The sequence below is a fragment of the Hippocampus guttulatus genome, chromosome 12, assembly GCF_054856545.1.
Source record: "Hippocampus guttulatus isolate MCC_2025c chromosome 12, RoL_Hgut_1.0, whole genome shotgun sequence".
NCBI classification, from domain to species: domain Eukaryota; kingdom Metazoa; phylum Chordata; class Actinopteri; order Syngnathiformes; family Syngnathidae; genus Hippocampus; species Hippocampus guttulatus.
Genome location: NC_141272.1, coordinates 13742805 through 13759049, shown reverse-complemented (window position 1 = coordinate 13759049; position 16245 = coordinate 13742805). Strand labels below are relative to the sequence as shown.

Genomic DNA, 16245 nt, shown 5'->3' with positions numbered 1-16245 from the left:
AGGGTCGCTGGCGTGCCTGAGCCAATGCTAGCTAGCACTCATGATCACACCTAGGCGATGTTCCCTCTAAACTGCGCACTGGTCGCACACTCGGTACACAAGAAAACCTACCTAGCGCAGTGAACACACTGCAAATGAGATAAAGATAGAACTTTTTTTTCCTTTCTTGTTGCCCTGGAGACAGGTTTGTACAGAACAAAGCTACGTCACTGGAGAAGCAGCACAAACACAAGCTCCTCGACATGTAAATGTGCTAGTGTGTGTCCGTGAATAATCCCTATACCAGTGGTCCTCAACTAGAAATGCTGTAGGTCCACTTTTTTTTTTTTTTAAATAAGACCGGTCCCATGCACGGCGGTCATGGGGAGCAGGGCTATATGCCCATTTAGTATGGTCAAGCCAAGCTTATACAAATCATCACTCCTCACAACCAACCAATAATGGGGTGCATGAAAATAACAATTGTTCACTTTGCCAGTACACAGCAAATAATGAGAGGTATTGTGTTGAGGCACAGGAACTCTTTTATTTTGTTAAGTTGTGCCTACTTAATAATAGAAATAGCCCTTTTAGGGAAATAAGACATTTTTACTTTAACTTTGTTAAACAGTAGTTGTCTTTTTTCCCCTTAATTTAACAAAAGCAAAACAAAATACTCATTTTACCAAAATAAATACTAAACATGAAAACAAAAATATCCTTTTCATTTGTACAATTCCCCTTTTCACATCCCCTCTGAAATCACTGAAAAATAATTCAGAAGAGGAGTTAAGAACCATTTTAAATACTGACACAAGGGAGCACAGGAATGTGCAGTGCTGTTCTTCCACTAAAGGTGAATGCAATGTCTGAGGCATGCAAATATTATTTGAGGACGCTCATTGAGGATGTTCATTTACCATGTTGCGGTGTTCTGCTGTTAAACAGCTGCAAAGATCCCCAGGTAGACGGGAGCAAAACTGCACACAATCCAAACCTCCCGCGATTCGTCTTGTCTAATTGTCTGTGTGTGGCTCTCCTGGGCTGACGCTGCGAGCACACTGTGGCGTCGCGCATGCGTCTGTTTCCTGACACAATCATCCATTTTGAATACGTGTGTATTAAGATAGACGCGTGCTGACGCTTATGTATGGGCACACCTTAAGTTCAGAGGAGCCAATCAGCGCATCGTTATCGCCGACATGCCCTGCTCAGCCAGGGTCTCCAGTTAGTCAAACATTATACACACACACAGTCGTGCTGCTGCGGTCCTCTGCAATACATCTGTTAGTACACGCAAAGAATATAACGGATAATTTTAACAAGCGATCGCGGTCATGCGCAGATTATAGTCCAAAAATATAAAACGTATAACGTAAAAATCACTTTATAATGTATTATTTTATACAATTTGCCGAGGGTCAGGGCAGAGGAGGTCGGCGGTCCGGTCGTGGATCGCGGTCGCCAGTTGAGGAAGACTGCCCTATACAAACCAAAAGTTGGAAAAATAAAAGTATAAAACACATAAAGGTAAAAGCATTTGTTTAAATGCAGACTTTTTCCCTTTCTGATTGAAATAAAAAATTATCTATTTATATTAATACATAACAAGGGGTAGAACTAGATAAATTTGTTACTTCTTCCTACTCCTTTGAACATAAAATCATGCTGTATGATGACTGTTTTCTTTTTTACACTTTTACTTACCTACACTTTCTGCCAATTTACTACTGTATATTTTTATATGTTCAAGTAACAATAAACAAACAAACAAACGAATACTATCTAAAGCAAACAGCAAAATAGCAGGACCATCCACCCACCCATTTTCCAATCCGCTTCATCCTCACAAGGGTCGCTGGAGTGCTGGAGCCTCTCTCAGTTGTCGTCGGACAGTAGGCGGTTGCCAGCCAATCGCATGGCACACAGAGACGATCAACCATTCACACTCACACCTAGATTTCAAGTGTTCAATCAGCCTACCATGTATGTTTTTGGAATATGGGAGGAAACTGTGTGTGTGTGTGTGTGTATATGTATATGTATGTATGTATATATATATATATATATACAGTATAGCAAGAGAGAGAGATATGAAAAGATAAATCCATGCTTGCGTCAAAATCTGCATGTGGTTACATCTCAAGAAATTACAATGTTGGAAATGTGTTATGTAATTTCATTACACACTGAGAAAAATATTTTATCCATTAAATATTAATTTACAACGAACAAAACAAACCCCAAAAATTTACCGACACAATCAAAATTATTTTTGTCATGTAAAGGGTAGCAATTGGCCTTCTGAGAATTACTTTCCTGTAATCTGAGTTTAACTGTTTGAAATGAGCTGCAGTATGGATTTTTCCCCACACAAGATACAAATTTGTTGACACGCGCCTGCATCAATTCAATCTGACCTTCATAATCATGATCCGATATGATATCAAACTGTGATTTGTCATGGTGGGATCTTTTTTTTTAATGTGCTTGGTTTGTTTTTGCGACACTTAAAATTGAAGTTCTGTAAAAGATGGCAAAATGGAACACGTTATATAGGTCCATCCATTTATTAGCAAGTTACATGCCATCAAAAAAGAAAATGGACAGAAATTGTCACCATGTTCATGGGTTTTCAAACTCAGGGAGCCAGCTGGTTTTTCAGCCACTGCTCGGTCAAGTCGTTCTTGTTCTTGATTTCGAGACACTGAGTGGAACACAAAATGGAAAAAACCCCATAATTTTTCGGCTCCCTAGACCTACACAAGTCAGTGTGAGAAATGAGAAATCATCATTACCTTGGTGGGATTCATCACTTCCCTCGGGAAATGCACGCTGGATGCGTACACCAACAGGGTCCTTACGGCGCACCCTTCACATTCAATGTACAATAAGTATATTTTGGGGACATTCAACATACAGTCTTCATTTGACATAATGAGCACAAGTGTGCACACCCTCATATATGGGGACGTGGCTTTGTTTGGAATTAATCCGTCAGGTTCAAACTCATGTTAACAGCAAATAAACTTCAGCTGTTCACCCCCCGCTTGAAATGATTTCTTCTTTTTGAATTGAGTTGTAGAGGGAAAAAAGGTTTTCAAATACTTTATTGTGGTCTTGTTTTTTTTAAATCACAAAAACCTCACATTTGAACAGGCGTGTGTTGACTTTATATCCACCACACCTGGAGTGCTTTAATATCAATGTTAGTGGGGACCATGTGTCAGCGCATTTGACCCCATGACTGCCTTCCACTGAACTCCTTGCTTGTCATACAGAAAAATACATTGAAATTGTATGTAAAAAAATATGGAAAATTTCAGCTTATGTTGTCTTTTTTTATGCAGGATATTTAGTTCCTTGTCACTCTTTTGAAAAATTGCCATTAAAGTGTTTGGATTATTTTTTTTAAAATACAGTGACCAAAAAATTGTGTTAAAATGGTCTTGAGCAATTCAGTACAATTTATTGATAACACTGATTGATCACCAAGTCCTACCAGGAAATGAGCTAAACTCAAATGCCTCGCACCATTTCCGAAAAGCACACGACTGCCATCTAGAGTTCAAATTCAACCTTTAAGAAGACATGACTGATGCGACATAATCAATACTTACCGCCTGGGCTGGGTTCAGGGTTTACAAAAATCAGCGTCTTGTGGAATGTCTTTGTCCCACTAGGGCCCTGGTAATCATAAGGATAGGCGATGATCTTGCGTAGCAGTCAAGGAAAGGTTTTCATGCTGTTAAAAAAATCTGGGAATTTTTGGACACGTCACTGGCTCACAATTTGAAGTGTCATGCGACAGCAAAATTCAAATACAGTGCCATGAAAATGTACAGTATATTCCACTTCATAAATTCTCAGTTTCCCCCACTTCAGTGTTTTAGATCAGCAAACAAACAAATCAGACAAATTTAACCGAGGTCAACATAATAAAAAGAGAAAAATGGGTTTTAAATGGAATTTTGATTTATTTGGGGGGAAAAAAATCGGAGCTACCTGATCCTCTTTAAAAAAGCACTTGCCCCCCTTGTTTAATCATGAATTTACTGAGGATGATCACACACACGTCTGATTACGTCCAGACCTGTTTGATCATGAAAACACAGAAGTAAAACCTGTTTGACAACTTAAAGTTGCTAAAAGATCAGTGCTGGAGCCAAAAACTTTTCGCGGGGTTGGCCAGGGTGACACAATACCCCAAAGAGGGGTGGCCATGCATGGGTGCATCATTTTTTATGATCCCCTCCACAGTCAGAGTTTCATGAAATAAAATACTCACATATCCAGAACAATGTCCACCACACACAGCAAGGCTCTGAATATGTGTGATTTCATGAAATCATGACTGTGGGTATGATAAACACTGACTTCTGTGCCATGCTTTTTGTTTGCGATGGTAATGATTTTGATTAATGTTGACGCTATGAATGAATGTTCTTGACAGATTTTTTGGAGAATTTACATTCAGATCAATTGTGCATTGAGTCTTTGAATGTGGAGTGAATACAAATAAGTTTTGGGAGCGTATTCAAAGGGTAGAGGAATACTACACCCATGTGAAAATAGCATAAAGATCATAGCTATCAAAATTTCCAGCAAGGCGTGGGGGTGGCCAAGGGCGTGGCCAGAGAGTGGCCCCACCATGAAGCACCGCCCCTGCAAAAGATCTCAAAAAGTTGCAACAAACTAAATTCAATTCAAGAACGGCTGAGATATCAATTGACATCTCTCAGTCTGGAAAGCTACGATAAGAGCCACTATCCACAAATTGAGAGAGCATGGAACAATAATGAATCTTCCCAGCAGTGGCTGGTGGTGGTAGTGTGATAATCTCGGGGTGCAATGCTCCTCCCGAACCTGGAAGACTTGCTGTCATTGATGGAATCCTTGAATTATGTTACCATGTGTAACAGCTTGAACAATGTCATGAACAATCATGCGAAATGAACACTAGGAATGGCCTTTGTTACTACTTTAGGATATCTGGGCTGATTCTCTGGAATCTTGTTTCTTAAATCATCCAATGAGATGTTCTGAAAGACAAATGTTGATTTTCAAAACAGAGAAAGGGGCATTCAAGATCCAAATTCTTTCCAATAAAAGGTGTCACTTGCCTCATGTTCCTGATCCAAAATCAAAAGATATTTTTCCACTTTCACTGCAATAGACATGATATACACTTCTGCATCAAGATACTGAACAGCATAAACGTCTATTTGAGTGAAGAGGCACTCACTAATCAGGGCGTGTTTGTGGTTAAGAAGACTTTTCAGTTTCTGCTTGAGGTCATCATCCATCCGTGTTTCCATCATGGCCTGCGGGGTTATAAACAGGATAAAATCGGCAAGTGATTCCCAACCAGCTCGTGTGCAGTGAGAGGCTCTCAAAAATTATTTTACTGGTAATTAAACGCAAATATGTCTTTGTTTATCTTTCTGTGTCAACAATGTATCATGACAGGCAGAACAATTTGATTAGCAGAAGACACTTTGACTTTGGGTAACATTTTTGTTCAAGGGTGTGCCATGAGATTCTTCGAATGTACAATGAGTCCCTTAGCTCAAACGTTGGAAAAAACTCAAATAGAAAAGAAAGAAACAAAGTAGAAAAGAATGATACAACATGAAACAACACCATCATGGAATTGCATCAGTTTTGCTCACCATTTTCCTGCTGATCTTTTTCCTCAGACTTCCCGACTGGGACAGGGTATAAAATAAAATAAAATTAAAAATGTAAAAAAAAAGAAGAAAGAAAAAAAGCTTTAATATTCAACGCAGATGTTATTCTATAGCTCTGTGCACTCACACTTGCTCAATAAATACAAAATACCAAACTGTCTTTGGAAATGAAAACCCTTTTGACTACTCGGGCGTGGTCCCGAAACCTCGTAAAAATGACATTTCTAAGCCCTGTATCGGAAAAAGTTAATTGGGATCGCCACTCAAAGTCCAATATTTGGTACACGAAATTACTCAGACACATAGATGGGAAAAAAAATAAAAAGTGTTAACTTAGGTTGTGAGACCAGTTTGAGGTCGGGCTAAGGAAGCTCTGCGAAGATCAATTTGGGACTTTCCCAGCAGTCTGGGAACGTCGCATGATCTTCTGCAGCTAAAAGACACAAATATATTTCTAAAAACGCATCACTCACTCGTGGAGTGCTTGACAATGCAAAAAAACTGAAATGCACCACTTGGCAAAATTGGTGCCAGTTATGTCCTTGCAGCCCCACCCAATCTGTTCATTTTGAAACAATCCAAATTAAACATAAAGATTGGAAATTTAGGATTTATAAATATGCATTTTCCACCACCAAACGCAAGCAAAATAGATTTGTGTTGCAAACTGCTTACCTGTTAAGGAGGCAGCAAAGCACGGCGAGCTTCGAAACAATTCAGGTGGATGTAAAGCACTGAATGTGCAGGTATGAACTCGTCTAACATCTGTTTTCTTCTCTGCTTGTCATCTTTAATTGCCGTTTTGAAATGCCTTCTATGATACAGTTTAAGCCCAGTGCCCCTGCTGGCCAGGTCCAATTTAGCAGGTATGCGCTCAAAACTGCCGACAATCTTTTGCTCGCTTTGGTAGAAAATAAATTAGTTTAGGTTAAATTAGGTTAGTCTGATATCTTTACAATGGTGTGTAAACTCACTAAACATGGACTACTGCAGGGGTGGCCAACTCGCGTCTCGCGAGCCGCATGCGGCTCTTTGGCTGGTTCAATGTGGCTCCTGGACTTTCACGTGACCTGCGTTGAAAACGCCTCGGCGATGGCGCTGCCATTCAAACATTTACACAAAGGTTACGTGTGACTTTTGCTTCTTTTTCCTCCAGGCGATGACAAAGAGAGAGGCGGTGACAGCGAGGCCGAGAACTCCGCCAGCGATTCTGACAGGGACGACGAAGAGACAGAGAAACGGGCGCGAGAGGTAGACGACGATGACGATGACGATGACGATGACAATGACGATGACGATGACGATGAAAGGAGGGCGGGTGGACGGAGCTGGCGAAAATAATGGTGGAAACAGCAGTGGAGGTATGTGGAAGGGAGAGAAGAGAAATATCCAACCCGTGGACGGTAGGGAGAGAGGAGGAGATAGAAGAGATAAAGAAGAGGGTATGGGAGAGGGTAGACAGAAGGAATAAGATAATGGAGACACTGAATGCGAGGAGAAGGCTAAGAGTGAGGGGAGGAGGGAGAGGAGTGGGGGAGATGGAAGAAGAGCTCACCAGACTAAAAGCGGAAGTGAAGGAAGCGCGAAAGGAATCGAAGAAGTTGCTGAGGAGGCTGGAAAGAGACTGGTGGGAAAGAGTGATTGAGGACTGTCAGGAAGCATGTTCTAGAGGGAGGATTGGCGAAATGTACAAATGTTTGCGGAAGATAGGAAAGAGGGATAAACCGGCCGCTTGGAGCACGACTGTGACAGCAAATGAGTTTAGGGAGCATTTTGAAAGTGTGTCGAGAGAGAGGTATGAGGAAGAACCAAGAGTGATTGAGGAGGCGGTTCGAGGAGCCGTAGATCTCAGGGACGATAGTAGGGCGAGCGAAGCAAATAAGATCATGAATGAGGTGCCAGATAGGGAGGAAATCATGGAGGCTATGTGGGAGATACGAGAGTCGGCACCGGGAGAGGATGGGGTGAGAATAGGATATTTACGGAATGCGTGTGAGGAAGTGTTAGAAAGAGGGATTAAGATAGTGAGGGAGATGTTTGAGCAGAGGGCGGACCAGTGGGATAGAAGTCTAAAAGTGGGACTGATGGTACCGTTACATAAGAAGGGGGACAGGAATGACAGAAACAACTACAGGGGAGTGTGCCTGCTGAGTATGTGCAGCAGGGTGTTAGGAAGAGTGTTAGCGAAGCGACTGAGTTGGTGGGCCGAACACCTGAGGCTCCTTGACGAAAACCAAGCGGGCTTTAGGAAAGGGAGGTCCACAGCAGATGTGACGCAGATGATGGTACGCATACAGGAGGATGTAAAAGATTGTAAGAGAAGAGTGACTCAGGAAGGGGTGAAGGATGTGAAGGATGACGACTGGCCATGTGCAAGACTGTTAGATCTGAAAAAGGCGTATCCGAGAGTGAGTAAACCAGCGTTGTGGTTGTTGCTGGAATGGTATGGGCTAAAGGGCAAATGTCTGGATACCATTATGGACCTGCATGAGACGACAGAGTACAAGGTGAGGGGAAGGGAGGGAGTGAGTGGAGGATGGATGCCAGCAAGAGGGCTGCGAGAAGGATGCTCTACATCGCCGATCCTCTTTAATATCTACCATCAGGCGGTGATGAGGCAGGCACTGGCGGCGAGGAACCGAGATGGCAGGGAGGAGAAAATGGTGGTGTGGAGGTGGATACCAGGAGGGTCGTTCGCAGGGGAACATGGCTGGGAGAGAGGGAGCTCGGAAACAAAAGAAGTGCGGGTATCGAGCGCCTTGTTTGCAGATGACACTACTATAGTGGGAACGAAAGGAGAGATACACGAGAGTGTAAGGAGGGTGAAAAGTGTGATGACGCAGTGGGAAGAGAGAAACAATGAGGTGAAGGAGGAGGTGCTGGAGTTTGGAACGATAGAGGGGGAGGAGATTAGAGTGTTAGGAAGCTGGATTGGTACTCAGATAGACGTGAAGAACAGGATCAAAAGGGCGGGACAGCTATGGGGGAGTGTGAAAGGGTGGCTGAAAGGGACACGACTATCAAAGCGGTGGCAAGGGAGAGTAGTGGAGGCGTGTGTGGAGAGCAGCTTGTTGTATGACTGTCAGGTAAGAACGTGGTTGAAGAGGGATGTGGGGAAACTACAGAAGTGGATGGATAGGTGCTATAGGTATGTGTGGAGTGATAGAAATGGAGAACCACTGAGGCAAATGCAAGAAAGGGGAGTGAATATGTATGATGTGAGGAAAATGTTGGGAGTAAAATCCGTTGAATGGAAAATTGAGAGGAGAGTGTTGCAGAGAATCGGACATGTGATGCGTATGGGGAATGAAAGACTAACAAAAGCTATGGTATTGGGATGGTGGGAGGAATTGGAAGGAAGAGGGAAGAAGATGGGGCACAAAAGGAAGACGGTGTTGTATTGGAAGAGAGTGATGAGGAATGCAGGAATGGACTGGACGGAGGTGGAAAGATTGACGAGTGATAGGGAAGGGTGGAAGCGGAGAGTGAGCGAGCGAATGGATCACCTGTATAAATGGGAAAATCAGAAGGGTCACAGATATGAGGTGGGTAGGAACGAGGAGAGACTGGGAAGGAATGTTAGGAGAGTGAATGATGGGTTGGTATGTAGGTATGAGGGGTGCGGAAAAGTATGCAGGAGTAGAGCTGGTCTAACCATGCACGAAAAACGCATACACCGCAGGAACGAGGAACAGGTGGAGTTTGAGTGTGGGAAGTGTGGGAGGAGGTTTGGGTCGAAAGGGAATAAAATAAGTCACGAAAGGAGTTGCACGGGAGGGGCGTATGAGGAGAAGGGAGAAAGGAGACAGTGCGGAGGGTGTGAAAGGTGGGTGACGAAAGCAAACTATGCCAGACACGTGAGAGGCTGTGAAAGAGTGGACGGAGAGAATGAGGGGGAGAAGGGAGGAGGGAGAAGGGAGGGAGCGGGCGGGGCGCGTGGAGGGGGGGCTGGGGGGAAACGAAGGGCGAATGGGGGTCGCGGAGGGAGAAGGGGGGCTTGCGGGAGGTGTGGGAAGGAAATGTTGGCGGGGAACCTTGCAAGACACCAACGGGATTCGTGCCGGGTGTGGGACCCGGGAGGGGGGGCAAGTCCCTGACGGGGGCCGATTGCCCAGGATCGGATCGGATGACGATGACGAAGAGCGAGACAGAGCCAAGATTTGGGGTGCCTCGCATGTTGGGATGCCTCCACGTGGCGCGAGGGGGAACGCCGGGGGTCTCGAGCCCCTGCTGCGGCTGAGTGCCCACCAGCCGACGGGGAAGTGTCATGATCCGTATTCGGCAGCAGGTGGCACGCGTTCACTTCTGCCGCCTGCACACCTGCTGCCTATTTGCCAGAGATTGCACCTGCTATATCTAGGCGCTCCGACAGTCAAATCACTGCCGGAGTATTACATGCCGTGCCACTGCTGTTGCCCATGTTTCACAAATTATTCGATACCATTCGCGGTTAGTTACATTTTCGTCGTCCCAAGGGAATCATTATATTATCGTGCTTGATCTAGTATTTGTATTAACATATGTTCCTTGCCGGTTTTTGCAAGCGTTTTCTGTTGTCGTGTTTTCTTATTTTCCTGGTTCTCGTTTTTTACCAGCGTTTTCTGTTGTCGCGTTTTTCCTTTCCTGGCTATCGTCCTTTGACCAGCGTTTTCTGTTGTTTATTAGGCGGGATTTTTGTTTGTAATAAATATTATTGTTTTTACAAAGTCCTTGTCGGTGTCTGCTATTTCGGGGATCCGCTTGTTTTCGTTTTCTCCGTTACGTACGAAGCAGTTCCCTTTTCCTGCTTCGTACGGAACGTGACAGAATACTCCGGCCACCATGGATCCCGCGGACATCGATAAGGTTTTGTCGGCTCTGTCCCGTCAAGAGCAACTTAGGAGTCAGCAGAACCAAACCATTTCCGAGCTCCGCGGCGCGGTCTACATGTTGGCTCACAGGCTCGAGGATTACGAACCTCGCGTAAATTTTTTAGAAGGACGGAGAGCATTTACCCCGGAGGTACCCGTCCCGTCTCCTACCTTTTGTAGGGAACCGAGGCTTCCACATCCTCCACGCTATGGAGGCGAGCATGGTCAGTGCGGGCATTTCCTCCACCAGTGCTCGCTCGTCTTTGACCAGCAGCCTTCCATTTATGTCAGCGATGACGCGAAGGTTGCCTACGTCATGAGCTTATTGACTGGTCGGGCGGCGTCATGGGCAATTGCAGTGCGCGAAGCAAAACCGAACCTTCGGTCTTCCTTCCCCGACTTTGTGGCGGCGTTTCGTCGGGTGTTCCATCATCCTGTGCGGGGAAGAGAGGCTGAGGGTCGACTCCTGGAGCTCCGCCAAGGAAGACAATCCGTGGCGGACTACTCGATCGAGTTTCGCATTTTGGCCGCCCAGAGTGGCTATGGCGACCGGGCGCTGTGTGGCTTGTTTCGTCGCGGGCTTAACACGATGCTGAAGGACGAACTGGCCACCCGCGACAACAGTACAGACCTGGAGGAGTTGATTGATCTTTCTCTGCTCTTGGACAATCGCCTGAGAGAGAGAAGCCGGGAGCGCGGAGGTGGATGGTTCCCGTTCCGGCACACAGCGGACCACGGTGCATCCCCCGAGACAACTCGGACAGCTGGGTCCGGGGAGCACCCCAGCGTTGAGGTGCGAGATCGAGCGGAGGGTTCAGGGGGTCCAAGATGGGGTCCAAGTCCCGGCTGATTGTCCCGCAGGGAAGCTGTTTGTGCCTCCACCACTGCGCTCGGAGGTGTTGCAGTGGGGGCATGCGTCCAAGGTGGCTTGCCATCCCGGGGTGAACCGGACTTTGCACCTCATCTCCCAGAGGTTCTGGTGGCCGGCGCAACGGAAGGATGTCATGGAGTTCATCAGCGCCTGCTCCACCTGCGCCTGCGGCAAGGCCTCGCATCGGCCTCCGGCGGGATTGCTCCAACCGCTCCCCATACCTCCTCGACCTTGGTCCCACATCTCCCTGGACTTTGTCACGGGTCTTCCCCCCTCCCGTGGGTGGTCCGTCATTCTCACCATTGTGGACCGTTTCTCTAAATCGGCCCACTTCATCCCTCTGTCCAAATTGCCGTCGGCGTTGGAGACCGCCGACCTCCTCGTCAGGCATGTCTTCCGCCTCCATGGCATCCCTCAGGACATTGTATCCGACCGGGGGCCCCAGTTCGTGTCCAAGGTGTGGAAGCGTTTCTGCCGGTCCCTGTGGGCCACGGCGAGTTTGACGTCGGGATACCACCCGCAGTCCAATGGGCAGGCGGAGCGCGCTAACCAGGATCTGGGGGCGGCCCTCCGTTGCGTGTGTCTCCACCGTCCCTCGTCCTGGGCTGACCACTTACCTTGGGTGGAGTATGCGCACAACACCCTCGTCTCTTCAGCTACTGGGCGGTCCCCTTTCATGACGGCCCACGGATACCAACCACCGCTGTTCCCGTCCCAGGAGGGTCAGGTGGAGGTTCTGTCGGTGCAGTTCCACCTCAAACGGGCTCATCGCGTGTGGAAGGAGGCCAGGGCCGCATTGTCCCGCACCGCGTCCAGGAACCGGCAGATCGCGGACCGTCGGCGACGCCCGGCGCCGACCTACGTGGTGGGGCAGAAGGTGTGGCTGGCTACGAGGGACCTGCGCCTGGCCGGCACGTCTGCCAAGTTGGGGCCACGGTTCACCGGACCGTTTGTGGTGGACTCCGTCGTCGGCCCCGTCACAGTCAAGCTCCGGTTGCCGGCCTCAATGAAGGTTCACCCCGTGTTCCACGTCTCGCTGATCAAGCCGGTGGCGACCAGTCCCTTGCCTGCGTCTCCCACCCCGCCTCCTCCTCCGCGGGTTGTCGACGGTGACCCCGTGTACACTGTTCTGTTGTTTATTAGGCGGGATTTTTGTTTGTAATAAATATTATTGTTTTTACAAAGTCCTTGTCGGTGTCTGCTATTTCGGGGATCCGCTTGTTTTCGTTTTCTCCGTTACGTACGAAGCAGTTCCCTTTTCCTGCTTCGTACGGAACGTGACAGGAAGGAGGAGGGACCTCACCGGAAGGAGAGACACCCGATGCTCGCCCCGCCGAAACGGAGGGAAGTGGGAGTAGCCGCCCCACAACCCTCCTTAAACAAAAGTCAGGCGAGGGCCCTTTCAGGACCCGCACGTGGCGCGACGAGGTGGGACCGAAAAGGTTCCCCAGGGGGTGAGATGGGGATGGTGAGAAGGAAGCGCAAGCAAGGTGGGATGGACAAAAGACATGTGGGAGGAGGGTTGAAAGACAGACTGGTGGGGATTCACCCTCATCCAGGCCCTGGTAGTAAGAGGGGAGCAAGGAGCAGAAACGACAAAAGAAGAGAGAGGAATGAAAGAAGGGGAGACAGGAGGAAAGGAAGGGCGGGACGGGAAGGGGGAAACAGAACTGAAGCTCGGGGTAAGAATGGAGAACGAGTGATAGTCACATGGAATGGGAGGAGATTGAGTGTGAGAGAAACACTTAGAAAGAGGTTGAGGAGAGTAGCAGAAAGAGTCAGCAAAGAAAAATGGGAAGTGGTGCTGATGACGGAACTAAAGGCAAGAAGAAACCGGGGTGCTGTGGCTGGGTGAGGAGGAGGAACAGGTAGTGCTTGTTCATGGGAGGAAAGCCGGAGTGATGTTGAGGGGAACGGCATTGAGGACGTGGATAGAGGACGGACAACAGAAGTGGCTGGGAGAGAGAGTGGTGGCGGTGGTGCTGGGAGGGCTCAGGCTGGTATCAGTCTACCAACCGAGCTGGGGAACGGATGAACGAGAAATGGAGAGATGCCGACGAGATATGGGGAGTCAGGTGGCGATGGGAGGGAGTCAAAGACTGGTGATTGGAGGAGACTTCAATGCAAGTGTGGGGACGAATGTGAAGATAGGAGGAGTGTGTGGGAGGCATGGGTTGGGGACGATGAATGAACCCGAAAGGGACTTAATAGAATGGTGTCGGGAGCACGATCTGGCATATGTTAACAGCTATAGGAGGTTTAGAAAGAGGGGGACGTGGCGACACATGGCGAGTGGAAAATGGTATAAGTTGGATGGATTTCTGGTGAATTCTCCCGCGATGAACCCGATCGTGCACGTGCAAGCATGTAATTACACACGCACGCATGCACGCGGATGCCAACCATGCACTCGCACACTTGTGCACGCTCGCCACGACGAGCAACAGTCGGAATGGCCCCTCACATGAATGAAAGCGAAACACACAGACACACAAATCTCCCCCCTCTCCTAAACATGAATTTGTTTGAGATCAAACTGTGATTTGTCATGGTGGGATCTTTTTTTTTTAATGTGCTTGGTTTGTTTTTGCGATACTTAAAATTGAAGTTCTGTAAAAGATGGCAAAATGGAACACGTTATATAGCTCCATCCATTTGTTAGCAAGTTACATGCCATCAAAAAAGAAAATGGACAGAAATTGTCACCATGTTCATGGGTTTTCAAACTCAGGGAGCCAGCTGGTTTTTCAGCCACTGCTCGGTCAAGTCGTTCTTGTTCTTGATTTCGAGACACTGAGTGGAACACAAAATGGAAAACCCCCCATAATTTTTCAGCCTAGACCTACACAAGTCATTGTGAGAAATGAGAAATCATCGTCACCTGGGTGGCATTCATCACTTCCCTCGGGAAATGCACGCTCGGACCATGCGCATTTGACCCCATGACTGCCTTCCACTGAACTCCTTGCTTGTCATACAGAAAAATACATTGGAATTGTATGTAAAAAAATATGGAAATTTTCAGCTTATGTTGTCTTTTTTTATGCAGGATATTTAGTTCCTTGTCACTCTTTTGAAAAATTGCCATTAAAGTGTTTGGATTATTTTTTTAAAATACAGTGACCAAAAAAATTGTGTTAAAATGGTCTTGAGCAATTCAGTACAATTTATTGATAACACTGATTGATCACCAAGTCCTACCAGGAAATGAGCTAAACTCAAATGCCTCGCACCATTTCCGAAAAGCACACGACTGCCATCTAGAGTTCAAATTCAACCTTTAAGAAGACATGACTGATGCGACATAATCTATACTTACCGCCTGGGCTGGGTTCAGGGTTTACAAAAATCAGGATGATGTGCACCGCCAGTCCCCCGCTAGTGTCGGTGTTCTCATGATGATAGGCGATGAGCTTGCGTAGCAGTCAAGGAAAAGTTTACATGCTAGGAAAAAAAATCTGGGAATTTTCGGACACCTCGCTGGGTTAGAATTTAAAGTGTCATGCAGTGCCATTAAAATGTATTTTCCCCTTTGAAAATTCTCAGTTTCCCCACTTCAGTGTTTAAGATCATCAAACAAACATGAAAATCTGACAAAGTTAACCTTGGTAAACATTAAAAAAACGGTTTGAAATGGAATTTTGATTTATTTCGGGGGGAAAAAAATCTGAGCTCCGTGATCCTCTGTAAAAAAAAAAAGCACTGGCCCCACTTTGTGTCATCATGAATTTACTGTGGCAGATCACACAGTTCAAAAATCACACACGTCTGATTACCTCCAGATCTGTTTGAGCATGAAAACACCGAAGTAAAAGCTGTCAGACTACTTGAAGTTAGCAAAAAGATCAGGGCTGTAGCCACAAACTTTTCGCAGGGTTGGCCAAAGTGACAGAACATCCCCATGCATGTGTGCGTCATTCTTTATGATACTCTCCACAGTTTGTTTGTTTGTTGAACATAAAACATATATACAGTAATAATCCATCCATCCATTTTCCGAACCGCCTGATCCTCACTAGGGTCGCGGGGGGTGCTGGAGCCTATCCCAGCCATCTCCGGGCAGTAGGCGGGGGACACCCTGAATCAGTTGCCAGCCAATCGCAGGGCACACAGAGACGCACAACCATCCACGCCCACACTCACACCTAGGGACAATTTCGACTGCTCAATCAGCCTGCCATGCATGTTTTTGGAATGTGGGAGGAAACCGGAGCACCCGGAGAAAACCCACGCAGGCCCAGGGAGAACATGCAAACTCCACACAGGGAAGCCGGAGCTGGAATCGAACCCGGTACCTCTGCACTGTGAAGCCGACGTGCTAACCACTGGACTACCGGGCCGCCTTACAGTAATAATTTGACAGAAAATAAGGTAGATAAAAAAAGTAAAAAGAAAGAAATCAATCTTCATTCAACACAGTTATTATGTTCAAGGGAGTAGGAAGAAGTAAAAAACGTATCTAGTCCTACCCCGTTATGTGATTGTATCTAATAAATCATTTTTATATCAATCAGAAAAGAAAAAAGTAAGAAGAAAGAAGTCTCCATTAAGGCTCATACTTTACCCGTTACCGTGATATTTTTACAACAGTCAGAGTTTCATGAAATAAAATACTCACATATCCAGAACAAGGTTCTGGACATGTGAGTATTCATGCATCGAATGAATCCAAATGACTCATAAATTACACTCTTGTTATTTTGTAACTCTTCAAAAAGTCATTTTTTTCAAAGGTGTTCCGTTTTTTTCCTGTCGTCTTTGGACTGGTTTTCACGAAACGAAAGCAGAATAATACCTTTTTTAAACGATCATTTTTTTCTTGTGTTTTTGACAACATGACGCTCCGTCCAGACGT

General features: G+C 46.4%; 1 protein-coding gene across 1 annotated transcript; it reads right to left on the bottom strand.

The window, feature by feature from the left end:
- Positions 1 to 2536: 2536 nt before the first annotated feature.
- On the bottom strand, positions 2537 to 6435 carry gmfg (glia maturation factor, gamma). Its single transcript, XM_086125834.1, has 8 exons — positions 6345 to 6435; positions 5652 to 5687; positions 5225 to 5303; positions 5103 to 5146; positions 4972 to 5021; positions 3600 to 3694; positions 2778 to 2851; positions 2537 to 2686 (listed from the first exon to the last, which is right to left on the bottom strand). The coding sequence occupies exons 2-8, from the start codon at positions 5652 to 5654 to the stop codon at positions 2621 to 2623; spliced, it is 411 nt and encodes a 136-aa protein (XP_085981960.1). The 5' UTR covers positions 5655 to 5687; positions 6345 to 6435; the 3' UTR covers positions 2537 to 2620.
- Between the last annotated feature and the right edge of the window lie 9810 nt (positions 6436 to 16245).

What these genes read in the sequence shown, in the direction of transcription:
- gmfg (XM_086125834.1), bottom strand. An exon ending in ATTCCAGAGAATCAGCCCAG is followed by an intron (nt 3,695 to 4,971) that starts ATATCCTAAAGT and finishes ACTGCTACGCAA; the next exon opens with GATCATCGCCTATCCTTATG. An exon ending in AAGTGATGAATCCCACCAAG is followed by an intron (nt 2,687 to 2,777) that starts GTAATGATGATT and finishes TGTTCCACTCAG; the next exon opens with TGTCTCGAAATCAAGAACAA.